The following is a 21,959-nucleotide window of genomic DNA, read 5'->3' as shown; positions in this document are numbered from 1 at the left end:
TTATTCTGTGTCCTGTACTCTGGGACGATTGAGAAGAAATCCTGGCCCTCCTCTGTGTGACAACCTTTTAAGTATTTGAAGAGTGCTATCATGTCTCCCTTCAATCTTCTCTTCTCCAGGCTAAACATGCCCAGTTCTTTCAGTCTCTCTTCATAGGGCTTTGTTTCCAGACCCCTGATCATCTCTCTCTCTCTCTCTCTCTCTCTCTCTCTTGGACACAGACACCTTGGGAAGAAGAGTGTTTCTTACATGATTATAAAAAGAATGTACATAGTCCATATTCCTGTTTCAGACTTACCTTAGCGAATACAGAGAACCATTTGTCAACTGTTAACTTACCAAAGTGTGTGGGTAATGACTTGGTAAGCAGGTCATCTATGCCATCTTGCCAAGTTTGAGAGGAATTTATTGCACTCTATTTCCCTAGATTTGTGATCAGGAACAGTGTGCTAAAATTCTTCTCACCACTTGATTATGCAAATAATTGGCTTTCCAAGTGACTTTTGATGCTATGATATGTAAATGATCTTCAGTTTTCACTATTTGAGTGAACAATAAAGGAAAGGGAGCACCTTAAGGGCTTGGTGCTTTTGTGCAAGTGACCCCAGCTGAGAGAGCTAATAAATTACTGTGCTTTAATTCCAGTAAAAGCATACTTTGCAAATACTTATTTGTGAATTGTTCCCAACAGCATTTTCAGCATTACATTGATGGTGCTATATAAATAATAATAATAATAATAATAATAATAATTTCAGAGACATGGTGAAGAATGGTTGGGAAGGAAACTTTTTTTTTTTTTTTTTTGGAATAGCTTAATCAGTATAGAATTAAAAGTGGGATTGTACTCATAAATTGCCATATGTTGTTAGCCGTGGTGCTTTTGTTTGGTTTCTTATATCATCTTTGTACATTTGGTTAAACAAATGAAAATGGTTATAAAATATAAGTTTGTGGAATTGATTCAGTTTGATACATCTTCAGATCTGTTTGAGAAATTGTATTCATGTCTGCATGAAGCTATATGCAAAAATCCTTGGTAACTTCTTCATTTACAAAACTGAGGAATGTTTTCATCTTGACTTCAAGTGTTAAATGGTCTGAATGTAAACTGCAAGGCAAATGACATTCCTACAGCTCCAGCTGTGGTATAAATAGCGTTTCTCTCTCACTCTCAGCTCTGATTTTTAGACTCTATGAACTTATGCAAACATTTACTGGAGGAATTCTTTTTGGTACATGGCAATTCAGTAAGGAATCAAATGTTTTCTATATTCATATGGACTCCTGCATGTAGTCCATTTTAGTTAATAGAGCTGATGTGTGTGTGTCCTCTGTCTTCCAAAGCATTTCTAGGAGCACCTTTAACAATGAAACGATATGAGAAAATGGGAGGAAACAGACAACATGTTTTTTCTATAAGGAGATGCCACTACTGGACAAAAGGTTACCTATTTTCTATAGGTTGCACTAGTAGCTAAGGTTATAGTGGTCCTTCTTTCCCCTATCTTTTCCCCATACTAAATACATTCTGCCCATGTAAGGAATATTTGATCACAACTGATCAGTATATGAGTTAAAGTTGTACAGTATAAGAGACAGCACAAGATGCAGTGGAAGCATTAGATGAGGAAAACTATCTTTGAAGAATCATTTTGCAGTCAAAATGTGTTGAGCTCACTTCAGTGAACTGTCTTATCACTTGTTGAGATGTCTTCAGTATCCTGCATTCCCACTATGACCTTGGTGTAAGACTTGTTCTAACACCATGTCACATTTGTGGAAAGCTAACTTAAAACTCCATACTATTAAAAAAAAATATCCAGTGTTAAGAACCTCATCCAGCATATGCAGAATATGGCCCTGACTCAGGGAACTTCAAGTGTAGGAGAATGCTGTGAAGAGATTGTAGTGTTTATAGCCCTCTTCTCTCCCCCCCCCCCCCACTATTTTCACGTTTCTCAGGGCTAACTGCAGCGATCAGCTATCAGTCAGGTGAGGGTTGCATCTTGAAGGCAGGGGTAGCAAGCAGTCCCAAACACTGCTTTAGTAAAAGCAGAGATAGAATTGCAGCAAACCTTGTAAAAAATCACACCTGGCATCTTTTTGCAATGGTACTGAGAAGACGTTGGTTTTGAGGGAGGATTTATTCAAAGAGAATGTAATTGCTTTGAATTACAAGAAGCATTTTAAAAAAACTTCATAGTAAGTTTCTTACTTAAAAACTCGAGTTTATGGGACGATCTGTATTTATTTATTTATTCATTTATTTATTTCATTTTTATACTGCCAAATAGCTGAGGCTCTCTGGGCAGTGCACAATTAAAACCATAAAAATACAATAAGTGTACAATGAATTTAAAATTTTAAAAGGTAAAAGTAAGATAAATTACAGTCCAGGGTAAGCCTGTGTGAAGAGGTACATTTTTAGGAGGTGTTTAAAAGTTATTACATTTCCCACCCCCAAACTGCATGAGGGAGGGTTTTCCAGAACTGGGTGCCACTACCAAGAAGGCCCGCTGCCGAGGTTCTTCATGGCGACATTCTCTTCATTTTGGAATGGCCAATATGACTTCCTCTGAAGATTGTAACTGTTGTCTGGGTGGTAAGGGAAGGTGGTCTGCTAGGTATGCTGGTTCCAAGTTGTTTAGGGCTTTATAGGATAGTAACATAATCTTGTATATGGCTTAGTACCTAACAGGCAGCCAGTGCAGTTCTTTTAACACAGGTTTTATATGAGCAGAGCTAGGTGTCACTGTGAGCTCCCCAGCTGTCGTGTTCTGCACTAGCTACAGCTTCTGAACCACACACATGGGTAGCCCTACATGGGTAGCATGTTACAGTAGTCTAGTCGTGAGATGACCAGTGCATGAATGACCGTGGCTAGGCTATCCCTATCCAGGAATGGGCATAGTTGGCATACCAATGATAATTGGTGCTCCAGGCCACCAAGACAAAGATGGATCCAGGAGCACCCCCAAACTACGGACCTGCTCCTTCAGAGGGAGTGCAACCCCATCCAGAAAAGACAAACACCCCAATTCCCAGACATGGGAACCACCAACCCACAAAGTCTCTGTCTTATCGGGATTCAATTTCAGTTTATTGGCCCTCATCCAAGCCATAACTGCATCTAGGCATCAGTTCAGAACATACATGGCCTGTCCCAATTCAGATACATGGCCTGTCCCAATCCAGGCACCCCGGCTGTAGAACGAGCTTCCCAGAGAGGTTCGGCTGGCGCCTACACTGTACTCCTTCCATCACCAACTGAAGACCTTTTTATTTTCTCAGTATTTTAACACCTATTAACTTAAATTTAAACTTTTCTGTTTAATGCCATATTTTAACCTATATCAATTTTTGTTGTGTGGTTTTATCTTGGTTGTGCTTTTTATATTGTATTTTGTATTTGTGTTTTTAGATTGTTGGTTGTTTTTATGCTCTTCATGATTCTAATTTTTGTGAACCGCCCAGCTTCGGCTACTGGGCAGTATAAAAATGTAATAAATAAATGAATAAATATCATAGAGAAATAGACCTGGGTGTTATCAGCTTACCGGTGACACCTTGCCCCAAATCTCCTGATAACCGCTCCCAATGGCTTCATATTGGTATTAAATAACATTGGGGACAGGATGGTGCCCTGTGGTACTCCACAGTTCAGCTGCCATGAAGCTGAAGTGCAGTGACCCAATGCTATTCTCTGGAACCTACCCGCAGGTAGGAGTCAAACCACTGTAAAACAGTGCCTCCAACTCCAAACTCACAAAGGCAGTCCAGGAGGATACTGTGGACAACAGTTTCGAAAGCCGCTGAGAGATCAAGAAGAAGTAACAGGGTCACACTCTCCTGTCTCTCTCCCGAAGAAGGTCATCCATCAGGGTGACCAAGGCCGATTCCATCCCAAAACCGAGCCTAAATCCAGACTGGAATTTAGGCAAGAGCACCTGCAGTTGAGACGCCACCACTCTCTCAAGCACTTTACTCAAAAGCGGGGTGTTTGCAACTGGACAATAGTTAACATAGTTCTCTGGATCAAGGGAGGGGTTTTTCAAGAGTGGTTGCACTACTGCCTCTTTCAAGGTAGTAGGAACAACGCCATCACACAATGATGGATTCACCACTCCCCTGATCCAGTTGGTCAGCCCCCCATGACTAGCTCGGATAAGCCATGCCAGGCAAGGGTCGAGAGAGCATGTGGTGGTTCAAGCAGATGCAAGCAATTGACATTGATCTATATCTTACTAGAAAAGCGTTTCATAAACGTTGGCATTTTTGCTTGGGAAGGAACTGGTGTTCTAATGTGAATACAGGAACCACTTGCGGCTGTATGAAGGATGGTATTCATTTCATAGCTCAGTTCTGCTATATAAACCTGCCTGGAGCAGCTAGCCACAGCAAAAAGTACTTTGGGCGAAGGGAGACATTTAGCAGTCCTGAAGCTGAATAGGAATACTTTTTCCTCCTGGCTCTGATGCAGAACAATAGGATATCTGAAGGATCTTTGCATTGTGCTGGAATATAATACTATCAAACACAGGAAACAAAGCCAGCATCATGTCTGCTTGTTTGCATTATTTTCAAGGACACTTTGTAATCTTGCTTTTATTGCATTTGTAGATTTATGTTATGGAAGAACAGAGGTATTGTCCTTATAGTGTAATAAAACTACGTAGTTAATTTAATCAAGGTACTGAAAAGTTATAGTTCCAGGTTTATATTTTGATATGTTTTGTTTTTACTGTGTAATTTTTGTCAGAAGCCTACATTAGGTATCTGTAACACCTCTGTGTGACTTAGAACTTAATGGGTAATTTTCAAGCTTGTAGTCAATGAACTTATGACACTAGTATAGCAGTAAACAAATAAAATGGCCCTTAAATGAGAATAATAAGTATTAAATGGTGGTAGGAGGAAAGAAAACAGCATTATCTTAGTCTCAGTAATGACACTTGTAACATGGGTATGCTGAACCAACCAACTTCTGTAGTAAACATGTAGTGTGCATAATCTACCAAGTAATAAATGTAGAAAGTGCAGGTCATCTTTGCCTGTCATATAGTGAGATCCTATGCATGTTTATTTCAAATTAAGCCCTATTGAGTTTAATGGAGCTACTGCAACCACAAAGACCAAATGTTGTGATTAGGAAATGAAACAAGTTTGAAGATTTGATCTCTTAAATGTCACAAAGGCTCATAATGTAAAACAGATGTTCTAGTGGCTGAAATTGTTGAAAACGGAATATAACTAAAGTAGTGCTACTTCTCTTGTCTTACTTCTCATCCTGCTTTGCTTTCCTGTGTCATCACCCTTGTGTTCTCTTGCAGCTATTACTTAATAAACACAATGCATACAGGACTGATGGTATAAATCTATTGGATGGTGCTTAGAGAAGACAGGTGTTTTGATGAGGCAAAGCATCACATAAATTGCAACTGTCCAGCATAACCAACTGTTTTCATTTCAACCCTGATACCATGGTGTGAATAATTATCTGTAAATTGTATTTTTAGATTGCAAACCAACAAGGGAATTTGGGGTGGGTGGAGAGGGCGGGCAATAGGCAGGAAACTTTGATGGGCAGTTTTTACTATGACAGACAGGATGGAAATATGACAGTTTACACATATACATGGGAATATAGCTTTTGGGTAACTGAATTATCAAGAATTATATAAGTTAATGTTACATAGATTTATTTGGAATTTCAAAAGCCCAAATAATGCTTCTTTAAAAATTATTAGCAATATGGTGACTACAGTGAAAGGAGACAAAATATTATACCAAATAATCAGAATTATTTTGGCATTTTCTTTGGCATATAGAGTCTTCTTGCCAAAGTTATTTTTGTTGCTTTTGGAAGAGATTTCAGTTTTAAGTAATAACTGTTTTCAGATTTGGCAATAGTTATGGGAAATTTGACAGTTTTTTGGATACTTTCAGTATTGCTGTCACACTGGAATTCTTTGCTTGCACTGTGAGACTGCAATTCTAAACACGATGAGCCTAAATATAGTCAATGTGCATCCTACGTCTCTCATTAAAAATGGGTATAATTATGCATTGGGACTTGTATACCTATTTGTAACAGCACCTAATACAACTATAGACTCATCTAAATAGTTCAGTTATAGTAGTTATTAGAAAGCAGCTGTAGTTTTTGTAATCAAATTGAACACTGTTTGCTTTAAGGTCAGAAGTTAATTTAATTCATGAAGATTTAAAGAATGAACAGAGTGGACTTTGGGCATAATAAACCAGTCTACTTGTTCAGTCTACTTTTGCTTTGAAGAGGCTTCCATGCATGCATTCCTTAACATTTAATGAAACATTGTGACATATACATAGCTTTCGAAGTCCATTTTGGTCACAAAGCGAACTTGTCCATTATGGTTTGGATCCTAGAATAAGTTAACTTAAGGAAGTTCATGGCAGAAGAGTTACCTGTCCCTTTCTCCCACCTGCGAACTCCAAAGGTCTGTTTAGAGAGTTGGAGGCATGGTGCATGCGGGGTGGGGTGGGGGGGGGAGAACTGGAAATGTTCCTTCTGAGAACTTCCTTAAGTCATTTTTTTTAATCATATCTTTAAATCTGATTTGGGTTATTCCCTTCCCCTTTCCCTAGTACCCCCCACACCACATTGTTCAGGAAGGTCCTCCAGACAGGCCTTTCAGGGGGGGGGTGCAAATTGTTTCAGGAGATTAGAGAGGTAATGAACAGTAACCTTCCTTTAAGTTAACTTATCTTGGAGTTAATCTACTGCTATTTACAGTTTCTAGAGTTTGGTGGCAGAATGTGTCTGCATCCAACATCTGTATTATGTAATGTACTCTAAACCTACTTACCCAAAGTCTGAATAAGGGATAAAGTCAAACTCAGAACTGTGAGAACAGCTTTTAAGGTAATAATGGTGTTTACATAAATTTCCTGTGTCGCTGATCTGGAAGTGGCATGTAATTTTAATAATCAACATTAGTTTAATAAAACTTCTTATAATACAGCAGTCTTTAAGTCAGGAACTGGGCATTGATAAACCTACAGACCACATGTAGAATAGTTTCTGCTTAATTTCATATAAAAAACAAAAAACAAATTAAGAGTAAAATCCCTTGTCCTCTTGGTCCAAATGAAAAGGGAAACCTAAACATTTGATCTCATTATAATGAGTGTGTTTTATGTAAATCATAAAATTCTGTAAAGCACACACAGTCAACACTAGATGGAACTTCCCCAGACTTAAGTACTTGAAGCTGTAGGAGCATTTGGGGCTTCAGTAAACTTGCTGTTCCGGAAGTTCCTGTAATTCCTGTGGCAGCATTTTCCTACAGAAATCGTTTGAGTTAAATATAAGCATTGTTAGCAAACTCCACTTAAATCTCAGTATCCATATACACAGAATACGCTAGTGCAGTCCAGCTAAAGCTTCTCTCACTTCCTAGGTATTGTACTTCAGAGTTTTCTTGTTCCTAAGACATACTCAATGACATACTCTAGACTTCTTTGTTGAATACAGTGATTACCAGACTTCTGATAGGCGAAGCATGATTATTTTCTAAATTAAAATTGCAGTGTTTCCCTTTAAGTTGTGTGTGCCTAAAATTGCCTGCCCTCAATGGAGACCACCCTCTGTGTTTCAGTATGAACTGCAGATCTTGGTGTGGTTCCTGCTTAGAAGAAAGCAAGCCAAGAATAGTGACTTGCAAAAGGGCAGGTCACTGGAGAATTGTCTCGTCCCCTATGATCCTGCCAGCCACTGAGGTCAGCAGGAGAGGCTGTTTTGTTTGTACCACTGCTGTCTGAAGTGCAGTTGAGCGGAATGCAGGAGAAGGGCTTTTCTGTTGCAGCACCCAGGTTGTGGAATTCGTTTCCCTGGAAGTCAGTCTAGCTCTCTCCTTATTCATAATTCACTGTTGACTGAAGAACTTTTTGGCTTCACACTTGTCTTTTGACTTATTTGTTTTGCTCTATCTAGAGGATGATTTTTATTTTTAAAAAATGTGTTTCCCTCCCCCAGACCATTATCTTGTTAAAATAGTTTTTATTTTATTTATTTATTTATTTATTTATTTATTTATTACATTTTTATACCGCCCAATAGCCGAAGCTCTCTGGGCGGTTCACCCAGAGAATTCAATAATTTTAGGATTATTGGTTGTTCAGTGTGTGGAAAATAGAGGTGTTTTTTTTTTAAGCATTAGGAATAATTGGGGTTTTTCTGTTACAGCAGATGTAAAGACAAGCAGTATTGATCTGTTTGCAGTATAGGGTGATTAAAAAGAGAAAGCCAGAGCAGTAAATCTACAGAGATGCAACAGGCAGCTTCCTCTATGGATGTTTCTTTCGGGCTTACCAGACCCTTTAATGTGTTTCCTCGCAGTATACTAATGTTCTCCAGAATACAGTTCAGGAAATTATGTTTTAATCAGTATTAATGGTGTCCAGTCCAGGTAAAAGAGCAGGAGTACTGTCAACTGATGTCTAGAAAAAAATGAGGAAACTCTCTTCTGAACTGTTTTAATGTATTATGTACTAAGGGAACTTATGGCAGCATTAGTGAAAAAGCCTCTGGCAGCCGTTGTCTGAGCTGAATTCCTACCCTGGCAAGTGGCAACGTTGCAAAAAAACCAAAAAAACACCTACCATAGCTGAAGTTGGTGGACAAGTCAGAGGGCAACTTAAACTTCACTTCTCCATCCCTGCTGTAGTCCACATATGGGATACAGAGATGGCCATGGTCCTCCAGCATAATACATTTGAGAAGTATATTCTGTACTTCGCTATTACATAGGAGTGCATTTGGCTCACAATATCGCATTTTATCCATTTTAGTGCAGATATATGAAGATATCTATTCTGGCAAGTGTGTTTATATTGGAGATTGTGACAATAATCATAGCTGCTAATTTACTGCATTATTCATGAAAAGGATTAGAGCATCTGTGTTGGTTGGGGTTTTATGTGTGTCTTGATTTCTGACCTAAAAAAAGTGGGGATTGGTGAAGAGGCATGATTATAATGGAAAAATTTGGCACTCCTTTCAATAAAGAAAACACCTGTATATACCCTTTCCTTTAAAGGATGTTCCAGTTCTTTCATTTAATCAACAGTGGCTGCTTGCTGTGTGGTTGGCATTTCATTTTTCTGGTTTGCAGCAAGAACAGCCAGATATATGCAGGAGATCAGGCTTTGTGATGGCCTTATTGTTCTGTCCACCCTTTTGCTTCCACTAATGACAGGGTGCTTCCCCCTTTCTGTCTGGGTTACAATACCTATTTTTTCAACTGCTTGTTGTGACCTCTGCTATTGTTTAATCCTGTTTTCCAGACACTCTCATAGCCTAGTCTAATCAACTTGTAATCAGCTTTTCAGAAGCAAACATCTGGCTGTGACTCAAGAGTGGGACGATGTGCCCTGTTAAGGACAAACTGTTTCCCCTTGTTCTGATCTCATTTTTATATCACATCTTGGCATCAGAAACATGAAAAGTTAATGTACCTTATTGAAGAGAGGGCAAGATGTAACCTATTACACTATAAACATTTCGGAACAAACTTATAAGTAAAAATAAAGGCCTTCTCCTGTTCTCATAGTTTCCTTAAGTTCCAGGGCTGCAAATGGTATCACTTCTGTCCCAAGAGTGCTGCTCCTGGCTTCAGTTTACCAGCCAGGCTTGTTTCCTGTAGTTTATAGTCACTTCCATGGCTAGGTAGATTGCTTCCTTCCCCCCTAAAAGGCAGATGCTCTGATGGTCATTTAGAACTCTTCTGAATAATAAATAGGGATTAGGAAAAGAAAGGAATGGAGGGGTGGTGGAAGGGGGAGGTGCTGAGCCAGTCTTCAAACGTGTATCACACAACAGAATAAAATTGGTCAAGACTGGGAAGGCAACACTTCCAGTTGGATTCATGATTGGGAGAACATTGAGCTCCATCACACAAGCATTTTATTGTACGCTTGTTACTGGGCACTCACAGATTTTTGTGGGTCCCTCTCAAGACGTCCTCTGCCTCTTGCACACCTCCCACCCTTTCTAGCCTTCTTTGCATGACAAAATAATACCCAGTACGTCCGACTTATTTTTAAAGATGGAAGTTGCCCCCGTCTCCTGCTGTGTGCAGGAGAAGCAGTGCAATCAAAATGGCCAACTGAATGGGCCACGTGTACATTGTTTACTTACTCTTTCAAAAGAGGAAGTAATGAGGGACAAACGCGCAGGCAGAGAAGGGATGGTAAGCAGTCACGATTTCCCCCTGTGTGATGGCGCTCTGTATGCGTAGCCCTGTTCACTATCCACAACCTCCCATCTTTATAATGTGATGCAGTTGTACCATGTGGAAAGGAATTATTCATAAGTCTCTTCCCTTTATTGACCTGGCTTGTTTACCCCTCCTTTTTTAAAAAATATTGATGTTAATTACACATGTCAGTTTTGAAGACATTTGTCATTCACATTGCCAATATTCAATAAGGGAAGATCAATTTTAAATACAATTGAGCATGTTTATGTGACAGCATTTATATAGTTTGTTGTTTTTACCACAATGGCATCAATTTATCATATTTTTCTTTTCCAAGATAGATGGCACTTTCAAATCTATTGAATATTTAGCAGATTCTTGCTGCTCATATCATGTAATAAAAACTCAGTCACTATTAATTTAATACAATTAATGGCTCTTGAAGCACTAACACCTTTACAGTGCTTATTCTTTCAATGTTTTTTGTTATTTTTTTCCAATACTACTTTGATATTTACTTAGACCATCACATACAAAATTATTCCAGAATATCAAATCATGACTTGGTGAGATGTTTAACACAATGTTTGGTGTTATATATGCAGTTTAGACAGAGATATAATACTCTTGTCTCTTAAAATTGTGAGAACACACAATGAGAAGTTGTTTCCCGTTATGTGCTCCTTTATGTATAGAACAATGGGAACGTCAATCCTTTAAATTGCATCATTTGGAATGTAAAAATGCTTTTTTAAAAAAGAAACATATCTAAGTGTGCTCATATATTAGAAGGCTAGAAGGCTAGCTCTCTGTTTCTAATGCCTAGTTTGCACAAACAGCAGATGACGTAGTCTCATGGACCGGCAATATCTTGTTCTGTGAGTAGAAGGGAAAAGAGGCAAAACTCCTTTTTGTCATTCCTTTTCTACTGGCTTTTCTGCTGTCATCAGGTAGAAATCTAATTTTCTCTGGCTGCTTGCATCAAACCATCCCCAAATTCTCCAGGTGAGTTCATAACAACACAACAACCCACAGTGCGTAGTTGTGTGTGTGAGACAGACAATTGGGCTTGCCATGGCTTCCCCCTCCTTGCCCCTCCCTCCCGTTTGGTCCTCCAACCAGTATCCCAGGGTCCTGCGCAAAGTAACCTATCTTGTCTGCTCGTCCCCTCCCCACTCCAATAGCATTTTCATTCCCTGTCTTTTAAAAATTATTATTATTGTCAGCCTTCCACAATTGCAGAAGAGTTTACTTTTGCTTGCCTAATATTTATGCCCTTGCCAAGTTAACGTCCTTCTAAGTGCATCAGAAGGGGGCGGGGCAATATCTCCCACTTGGCAAGGTGATCCCACAATTTTTAAGTGTTGAACTGACCCTTAGGGGTCCATTGTACACTTCCCCAGTCTTCAGCAAGTCACTAAAAGACTTTTCTAGTGAGCCCTTGCTTTTTGTGGCTTCCTTTCAGAGTAGTTACTGTCATAACTGCAGCAATAACTGCTCCCTTCACTAGTTTTTTTTTTAAAAAATCTTCTTGTCACTCTTGTGTAATTCATAGAATCATAGAATAGCAGAGTTGGAAGGGGCCTGCAAGGCCATCGAGTCCAACCTGCTGCTCAATGCAGGAATCCACCCTAAAGCATCCCTGACAGATGGTTGTCCAGCTGCCTCTTGAAGGCCTCTAGTGTGGGAGAGCCCACAACCTCCCTAGGTAACTGATTCCATTGTCGTACTGCTCTAACAGTCAGGAAGTTGTTCCTGATGTCCAACTGGAATCTGGCTTCCTTTAACTTGAGCCCGTTATTCCGTGTCCTGCACTCTGGGAGGATTGAGAAGAGATCCTGGCCCTCCTCTGTGTGACAACCTTTTAAGTATTTGAAGAGTGCTATCATGTCTCCCCTCAATCTTATCTTCTCAAGGCTAAACATGCCCCGTTCTTTCAGTCTCTCTTCATAGGGCTTTGTTTCCAGACCCCTGACCATCCTGGTTGCCCTCCTCTGAACACACTCCAGCTTGTCTGCGTCCTTCTTGAATTGTGGAGCCCAGAACTGGACGCAATACTCTAGATGAGGCCTAACCAGGGCCGAATAGAGAGGAACCAGTACCTCACGTGATTTGGAAGCTATACTTCTATTAATGCAGCCCAAAATAGCATTTGCCTTTCTTGCAGCCATATCACACTGTTGGCTCATATTCAGCTTGTGATCTACAACAATTCCAAGATCCTTCTCGTTTGTAGTATTGCTGAGCCAAGTATCCCCCATCTTGTAACTGTGCATTTGGTTTCTATTTCCTAAATGTAGAACTCACTTACAGGTCCAGGTTATGGAGCGGCGGCATCGCTCCATGGGTTGAAGGATGTTCTCCATTGACATTGTCTGTGTGGAACCCTTACTGTCCATTGGATCCCCACAGACCTTGTGGAACGTGGGCTCTGCAGCCCCTCTAATGAGAGATGCAGCATGGTTCACCTGACAGGCTATTGACATTTTCCTTTCTTGCATTTCAACCAGGTACACAATTCCTTCCCTTACCAGAGCTAGGCTCAGGACTGGGCTCCTCAGCAGGAGTTGCATCCTCCTCCTCATCTGGGTCAGACTTCCCATGTTGGCTTGTTGTTCAACCTCCGGTGGTGGAATCATCTCCTCCTCCTCCTCTTCAGGAATTGTCCTTGATCTGGATGTTTGATATTCAGAAGAAAGCTATGTTGAAAATAGATGATGGTCACAGCAGTGACATCCGTTCAATGTAGTCCAGATTAGGGATGTGCTCCACTCCGATTAGAAGCGGAGAATCAGAAGCGAATTGGTCTGTTCCGCCTTGCCCAGAGGCAGAGTAGAAGCGGACCAGGGACCCGTAGAAGCACGGCGAAGAGAAGCGGCCATACACGGAGCGCTTCTCTTTTCGCGGACCGATCCGATCGCCATTTTGAAAAAATTCGCCCATAGGATTGCATTGCGGAAAAGAATAGGGGATAACTGTGTTGTTTTTTAAGCTATCTTTCTGAAACTTCCTGTGCTTAGAGAGTCATGGCTGGGGGTCATTTTGAGCTTACTCTCAGCTCTCTGCGTGCTGCAGTTCGCTTGCTAGAATTTTTGGAAAAATCGGGTAAAACAGCGGGGAAAAATGTACCTTTTTCAAAGGGCTGAGGGGCAGAGTCAACTCCCAGTCTTGATCACATGATCCCAAAGTTGGAGGAGGGGATAGGCAAAACGGTTAACTTGGGATTCTGGGAACTTCTCTTTCTTAGTCTGAACAGACTTTTCCCAGTGTGTTTTAAAACAGTAGCCCCACTAAATGCACAAACACAACCTGAAATCATATACTAAGCCAATAATAAGAGATAGAAAAAGCACAGCACTGCTACCCACCCTAACTTTGGGGAACAACTGAATAGATGTGGTGCAAGGGGATGAGCTCCCCTAGGGCAAGGACGTGCCCTGTGCACTCTCCTGTCCTTGGAGGGCCATCAGAGCCCTCCAAAGGTAAATCACTGGAGAGAATGCCTATCATGAGTTGAAGTGATCGTTTGCTTCTTATTAAAGACTGGTACCTAGACAGGACCAGTCAAATTGGCAGATGATTCCCCCTCCCCTTGGGCACGTCCACTCCCCACTTACTGGTAAAACACAGATATAGCCTTTTTTAAAAAATTCTTCTTGTTTATTCAGCAACACTGCTGCTTTTAATTCCACCCCTCCTTTGTTTATTTATTTATTTATTTATTCCATTTTATATGCATTACTGGCTTTGAAACTATCCTTGGCTCACTTCCTTGTGCCCCCAGAAATGTCTGCTGCCTGCCTGCCTTCCCTCCCTCCTCCCCTGCCCACCTCGCAGTGATGGTTTTTGTGTGTCTTGCTTTGACTCAGGGGAGAAGTCCTTCCTATGCTCAAGTTCCAAATCAATTTTTCAAGTGTGGAAGAAGATTCATATTTAGGTTTATCTCTACTCCCCAATTCATGGCATGTTGGGATTTCCTTTGAAATGGGCCCATTGAGCTGTCTGCAGATACTGGGGTGTCCGACTTTCATAAATTCCCCAAAAATCTGGGGATGATGGGATTGGCTTGAAACTTGGCATCCATGTGGACACATGGGTAAGCTGTCATGGGACCAAAGGTGAGGTTTCTGACATGCAAATTGACGTAGTTGTAAAATGGGACTTGATTTGGGGTGAGTTAAAAGGTTAGCGCCCCGCCAAAAATCAGGGGATGATGGGATTGCCTTGAGTCTTGGCGTGCATGTGTATCCCTGGATAAGCTATCATGGTGCCGAGTTTGAGGTTTCTAACATGCAAATTGACGGAGTTATCGAAAGGGGTGTGAATGGGGTGCCTGATTTTCAAAAATTCCCCAAAAATCAGGGGATGATGGAATTGGCTTGAAACTTGGCGTCCATGTGGACACATGGATTAGCTGTCATGGTACCGAAGGTGAGGTTTCTGACGTGCAAATTGACGTAGTTGTAAAATGGGACTTGATTTGGGGTGAGTTAAAAGGTTTAAGCCCCGCCAAAAATCAGGGGATGATGGGATTGCCTTGAGTCTTGGCATGCATGTGTATCCTTGGATAAGCTATCATGGTGCCGAGTTTGAGGTTTCTAACGTGCAAATTGATGGAGCTAACGAAAGGGGTGTGAATGGGGTGTCCGATTTTCAAAAATTCCCCAAAAATCAGGGGATCATGGGATTGGCTTGAAACTTGGCGTGCATGTGTATACATCCATGAGGTCTCATAGTGCCAAACTTGAGGTTTCTAACTTTAACAGAAAAAAAAGTTGTATACTTTTATAGCTTTCAATGCAAGCCTATGGGAGGGGGAAACGGAGCTCCGATCCGGATCCGGAGCTCTGCAGCGGAGCGGAGCAGGGGCGGAGCAGAGCGGCCTGATCCGCAAATCGCGGATCTGAAAGAGAAGCGGAGCGGGGGGTCCATGCACACCCCTAGTCCAGATGTCACATTTGTCAAATGTGGGGAATGTCAAAATAGTTAGGGAGATACTGTGCTGTGTTTTCTCGAGAATGTATAAGGTATAAAGGTGTACACTGTGCTGCCCCTTCCTTGTTGGGATAAGAAAACCTTGATAGTTTGAGTACAACTGGAAAATCTGTATCAGCTTCTTTTTAAAGGAAATTTACTACTAGTAGTGGCTGACAGTAACCAAATATGTAACTAGAAAGTGCTTATGGCATTAGCATTCATAATTGTGTCCTCATGCTCTTCCTTGGCAGAACATTAAGCAGGTGGCATTAAATGTGTATGTAATATTAGATCTTATACAAAGCAAACAATTCTCTGCTCCAGTGTTATGCTAAGAAAGGAATAAAATGTTAGGTCTCATTACTGCCTGCAGTATTTGTGAAGTTCTCATAACTATACATTAGTAGGCTAAAGAATAAGCCTACTCAATGGGTGGCTTAAAGAAATTTAACGTTTTCTGGTCAAAGAAGATGCTAGAATTCTGTTCTGTTCCTGTTGAGGAAAAAGAGGCATTTGAACTTTTCCTTCCTTCAGAAACTTGTATTGTTCTCTGTACAGATTGTTGTTGTTGCTTCTCCTCCTCCTCCTCCTCCTCCTCCTCTTCTTTTCTTTTTCATATTTCTGATATCACTGAGCTGCTTAACATTTCTTGTATATTGAATGTGAACAAATAAATATTGGGAGAAAATAGTGAAATATTGGAAGGAAATGTTATTACTTATACAACCTGGGGAAGTGGACACGTAAATGTAGACTTTCAATTTCTTAGTTATGAAAAATGTGAATATGGATTTTCTACATACAGTTTACAGATACAGTGCAACTCTATGCACTCATAAGTAAACACAGTTAAGTTCAATGGTTCTTACTCTCAGCTAAGTGTGTGTAGGATCGCTTCTGTAAACGAATCTTTATTTATTGCATTTATATACCACCCCATAGCTGAAGCTCTCTGGGCAGTTTACAAAAGTTAATTAATGTAGTTACTCTTGGAATTTTATAATAAAAAGGAATATGCTGTTTTGCCGTCAAGTACAATAAGAAAACCTCTTTAAAGATAAGTTCCTAATAAGATAGGAAAGCAGAATCATGTGTGTGAGACAATGAGCATCATCAGACAAGTATTTCATGGCATGGTTTTAACTGCCCACTCACAGTTTTTCATGGGTCCTTTTGATCTGCCTCCCATGCATCTCCCGCTCATTCTGGCCTTCTTCCTATCTCAAAATAAGACCCCGGTAAGTCCAATTTATTTTTGGAAGTGAAACTTGCCATGATCTCCTGCTGTGTGCAAGAAAAGATAAAAATGCCCACTGAATGGGCCACATGGACATTGTTTACTTTTCCCTTTTTCTCCATGAAGAAAAAGGAAGTACTGTGTGACAGAAACGGGTCGAGGAGAGAAGTGATGGTAGGGAACTGTGATTTTCCTCCCATCTGATGATCTTCAATATATGATTATTTTTTACACAAAATTAGTTCATTTCCATGTTACTTCAACCGTAAGAGAGGAAATGTAAATAGTGTGTTCTATAGCAAAATTGTTTGATATTAAAGTGGTTAATGAATTGTGACTATTTTGTCAGTATTTGTTATGTTAGGTGCATGTGCTTTGGCCTACAAAGTACAAAATGCTAGCAATCTCTGCAGTCATTTGTGTTGATGTAAAAAGTGCTATTTGAGCATATTAACAGAAATCAAGTGTACATTTCTATTTCATTTATAAAAGCTGACCCTCTGGAAGGACTTTGCCAGTTACTTTGGCAAACATATTGAAATATGAAGAAAAGTAAAACATTTTCCTAGAGTTTTTCCCTTGCGTGGATAATTTTAGTAATTTCATTGATGGTCTTTTCTTTTTTATGGACATCTGGAAATGTAGCATCTCTTGGGAATCTTGATACCTTGTTAATCATTATTGCTCTCTTTGTTAAATGGAGCATTTCCTGAATATTTCCTGCTGGGAAAATGGAGTAGTTTTAGCATAAGACATAGCAACATACTTTGACTCTGTGAGCAGTCTCCTGTATTATCTATAACCATTTAAATGATTCTTGCGCACTTTGGAATTCTCTGGAGGAATAAAGGCTACAGATTTACAATGTACCAATAGGTCAGTGGCATGCTTTCAGAAGCTAATGTTTGTTTCCTCTCCATGAGTAAAACATGAATTGAATCTCATTCTATGTCTTTTGAAATGGTTAAGTAGGCATGGGAAATATATGGATAACAAGGAGTGTGTAAGACTATGTACTATAGTGTTCTTGAAAAGAGCATTCAGTGAGAACTGAGAGGACTTAAGAAATAAGAACATAAGAGCCATGCCAGATCAGGACAAAGGCCCATCTAGTCCAGCATTCTGTTCAAACAATTACCAACCAGATGCCTCAATAAGGAGCTCACAACCAGGATATGACTACAATAGCACCCTCGTGTTCATGTTCCCTAGCAACTGGTATTCAGAGGCACATCACCACTGATACTGGATATAACATACAACTATCATGACTAGTAATCACTGATGGCCTTATTCTCCATGAATTTGTCTAATCCCCTTTTAAAGCCATCCAAGTTGGTGGCTATTGATACATCTTGGTGACAAATTCCATAGTTTATAGCCACACTCCCTTCTATTTAAAGGGCAACTGAAAGGAAGTTCTGTTACACAGATATGAAAAATTAATTTCAACATGTTGATATAAGTTGAAAGGTGATGAGGAGACATTTGGTGTACTTGATTTCTTTTGGGGATTAATTAGCTTATCACACTTAGCACCAAAGCTAAGCATTTTGGAATAGACAAAGAATGTTTGCTTTTGACTAGATTGGACACAAAGTTCCATTTTTCAGTGGGGGAGAGAAGCAGATTTCAACAGGAGGGATTAAAAACCAATGAGACTTTGCTGTTAACCTTAGCTGGATCATGGCCATAGTTTGTCAATAAAGTCAAATGGAAGAGTCAGGATTTCAGTTAATGCTTGTGAAATTGTTTTAGTCAGTACCAGGGTTCTTATCAGTGCATAAACTGAGGCATGTTTCAAGTACTAAGAACAGAATCTAAATCTAAATTGAGACTTTGAAAGTTTATTAAATCATCTGTAGACTTGGGGCTCATCTACACCAAGCAGGATATTCCACTATGAAAGCGGTATATAAAAGGCAGGAGCCACACTACTGCTTTATAGTGGTATTGAAGTGCACAGACAACTGTTGGGGCCCATGACACATACCATATACCACTTTCAGACCACTTTCATGGTGATATATCCTGCTTGGTGTAGATGTGTCATGGGCCCCAACAGTTGCCAGTGCACTTTAGTCCCACTGTAAAGCAGTAGTGTAGATTCCGGCAGTGCACTTAAATACTGCTATAAAGCAGTGGTGTGGCTCCTCGCTTTTATATACTACTTTCATACCACTTTCATAGTGGAATATCCTGCTTGGTGTAGATGAGCCCTTGGTACAGAAACACAGAACAAAATAAGCTGTAGATTTTTGATACTTGTGTTCTATAATGTTGTGAGTATTGTTGGAATTGGTGTTAGAATCCACTTGCACAAGGTTTGATTTAACCCATATAATTGTACAACCCCCTCATGAACATCTAGAGCCAACCTGAGTTCATCTAATCACATCTGTAGGTTTCCATCTCATATTTCCCCTTCACTCAGCTGAGACAACTTGGTTGAGAAGCCTTAATCATAAAATTGCAAGCTGACTTGAAAAACATAGTCATACATCTGTGAAATAGGTGTAAATGCAAAATCCTAGAAATTGGTACTGGCCAACACCACCAATGGAAAACCAATACTCAGCCTCAAAAAATGTGCTGCTGACTTCTAATAAGTCAAAACATTTTTCCTGCTCTCCTGCTTGACCTTATTTCTATCTCTTCTTTTCTTTGTTGTCTCCCTCTGGAGCATCTATTCTAACCAAAAGCAAAGCTGCTGTATCAAGGTACACACATAATGAACCTAAGCAACCGTGTAATCTTCTTGTTGTATCCCTTATCCTCACTTGTTCAATTTTATTCTGTATTTCCTTAGTTTTTATGTCTAGACTGAAAACTCTGATCAGTACTTGCCTCTTACTTGTAGTACCCAACATACTTCAGGCAATTCATGAATAATGAACAAATCTTTCTTAATGAAATGTGACCATGCTGCGATCTGAGTTTTTTACTTCCCAAAAGCACTTTTGCATATTGTGTGTGTGTGTGTGTGTTGTCTTAATGACACACACTTTCTATGTTTACATTGCCATTCTCTCAATACCTTACTCACTCACATAAGATGCAATCCTATGGACTGTCCCCGCCCCCCCCCCCCCGGTGCTCAGAAGCCCTCAAACACGGAGGCTTCTGAGATTTCTGTGCATTGCCAAGCTGAAGCCAGTGGAGGTGATCTCTGATCTTCTATATTTTTTGAAGATGTGCTTTTTAGCCATTCTCTGGTAATGGTGAGTAAGGTATTGAGAGCAAGGGCACTTTGCAGAGGGAGGGAAGGAATCTGGAGGAGACACAGTCTTCTCCCCTCCCCACCCGCTGGGATGCCCCTTTCCCCTCTCTTCAAGGTTGATTTTCTGACCTCTGAGAGTCATCCCACTCAGCTCTTTCCATACTGGCTGCAAGGGGTCAGGCATCTCTGACTCCCCCTTCCACGGTCGAAGCGCTCACCCAGGGACCATAGGATGGCTATCTTACTCATACATGCGTGCACACACACTGACTAACAAGAAAAAAAAAATGTGTTTCTGATCCACAGACATATGGTGGTCAAATGTTTAATATAAAATTGTGATGCTGTTCATAATACACTCAGGTATGATGAAAATTTATATATTTCTAGGACCATTACAAATTCTAGTAGACTAAGTAATTCCTTTAGCAAAAATAGTATTAACAAATAATAGCATTAATAAACTGAATCATAAATTGAAATGAAATGGGTATTAAATGGATAATGGCAGGGAATGAAGAAAATAATGGGATGTTTAGAGCCTAGAAAGGGAATACTACTGCAGTTCTGTATTGGGAATTGCTTAAAGCATTGGAACAATACAGACCAAATTTGCTCATTTATTTGAAGTCTGTCACACAGTCTAACTGTATGCTATTCTTCCTTAGCTGGTAGGTCAGAAAGTTAGGTCAACCATGTATTTTTACCTTAACTTTAAATGTTCTGCCTCTTTGACCTCAAATGTAGAATGCTAAGGATGTTTGCATTTGCTCTAAATTGTACAAAAATAATGGACTTTCCTTTATTCTTTGTAAAAGTATAATATTGCATGTGAAATCCAACACTGAATTCAGTCTTCTCTGAAGCAGGGAAGAAAACAGCTAGGTAATAACTGAATGCACATCAGTTTTGTAAATCCTGTGATTTGATGCTATTGGGGTGTTTGATAAACTGCTTTTGATAGGAATGGCTCTAGCATTCACAGTAAATTTTACAAAGAATATGTACCACTCTTGCCAGAATTACTGTCTAGTGTTATGAGGATGGAGGAAGTGGTGGGTCAACACAGTTTTCTTCTGACTTGAGATAAAGCTTGTGAAACTCCTAATGTGTGAAAAAGCTTTAGCAAATGTTTGCTAAGAACGAAAACGTGTTAAGTCATCCATTATCTGTTTCTATTTTTACAGGTTCTGAATGATGAATGAAATGGGTTTCTATGATGCCACTTGGAGCCTCATTCACTGTGGAATGGATTGATAAAGTTGTCTGGAGATTTGACAGTAGACAGGAGAACAACACCAGAGCTGTGATTTCTGCTTCTGTTATTTTCACTGGACACAAACAGTGCAGCCTGTCTGCAAAGGAAAGAGACTTTTTCACACCTTCCTACTTTTTGCTGTTTCTAATGAAGACAGCCCAGCATCGTCCCACCTTTCTGATTTAGGGCATATCTCTTCCAAGACGGATGGTCTGTCAAAAGCTGTAGGATGCCTGCAGAGAACATCATAATGAAGTAGCGAATTGATAGTGCTGCTGCTGCCGCCTAATTGTCAGGATCACAGCCGATAAAGCTGCACTGGCCTTTCCCTGCTTCCTTACTCGGGTCAGGAACAGCAGGGTGGACATGGCTGGCCTCATTAACAACCTGCTAATATTGTTCCTTATTTTTCAAAACAGCTGTTTGGCATTCAGAAGCCCTCTTTCTGTCTTTAAGAGGTGGGTTGTGTAAGCAAGATCTACATTGTTCCTCAGTTCATGCTGATTAGCGTTTCAGTCTATTTTCACAATTGTGTTACAGGTTTAAAAGTGAACCTGCTAGCATAGCAAACAAACCCCTTTTCATCTAGTTGACTTCTTTTGAAATTCTAGTAACTGTTATTGGTTAATGCTAACAGTGCTTACTGAAATGCTTATTGCTTACAAGTATTGGTGCATAACTTTCTTTGCAATGTTGCTTTTTAACTTCGTTTGTGAAATCCATGAGAGCTTCACAAGCTCCATAGTATGTGATGTTTATATATAAAATGCCCTTCCCATAAGCTTCTTCGTGGTCTGAAATCTCATTTTAAAGAGCATCAGGACACTTATCAGTTGTTTGATTAGTTTTTTGGAAGATGTCCACTTGCATTTCTGGATGCCTTCTTAAGGGGAAGTCAACTGTATTTGCTCACAAGACAATATGGTTGTATGTACAGCATACTCACCATAATAATCACATCAAATATTTATCCAAAGAGATTTTTAGTATTTGCATCACATCAAAGGCCTCTTGTATCTTTCT

General features: G+C 40.0%; 1 protein-coding gene across 5 annotated transcripts in view; it reads left to right on the top strand.

Annotated features, from left to right (window-relative positions):
* The window catches only part of PAM (peptidylglycine alpha-amidating monooxygenase), a 156,351-nt gene that overhangs the window by 33,307 nt on the left and 101,085 nt on the right, over window positions 1-21,959 (top strand). For all 5 annotated transcript variants that reach the window (XM_063129560.1, XM_063129559.1, XM_063129557.1 and 2 more), the window contains exon 2: window positions 20,866-21,394. In XM_063129560.1, coding sequence (XP_062985630.1) covers window positions 21,303-21,394 — 92 coding nt within the window. In that variant the 5' untranslated portion in view covers window positions 20,866-21,302. The remainder of the gene's footprint in view (window positions 1-20,865; window positions 21,395-21,959) is intronic.

Source organism: Elgaria multicarinata, chromosome 6 (genome assembly GCF_023053635.1).
Source record: "Elgaria multicarinata webbii isolate HBS135686 ecotype San Diego chromosome 6, rElgMul1.1.pri, whole genome shotgun sequence".
NCBI lineage: Eukaryota > Metazoa > Chordata > Lepidosauria > Squamata > Anguidae > Elgaria > Elgaria multicarinata.
The sequence above is the reverse complement of the archived record's forward strand: the minus strand, read 5'-3'. Positions and strand labels throughout refer to the sequence as shown.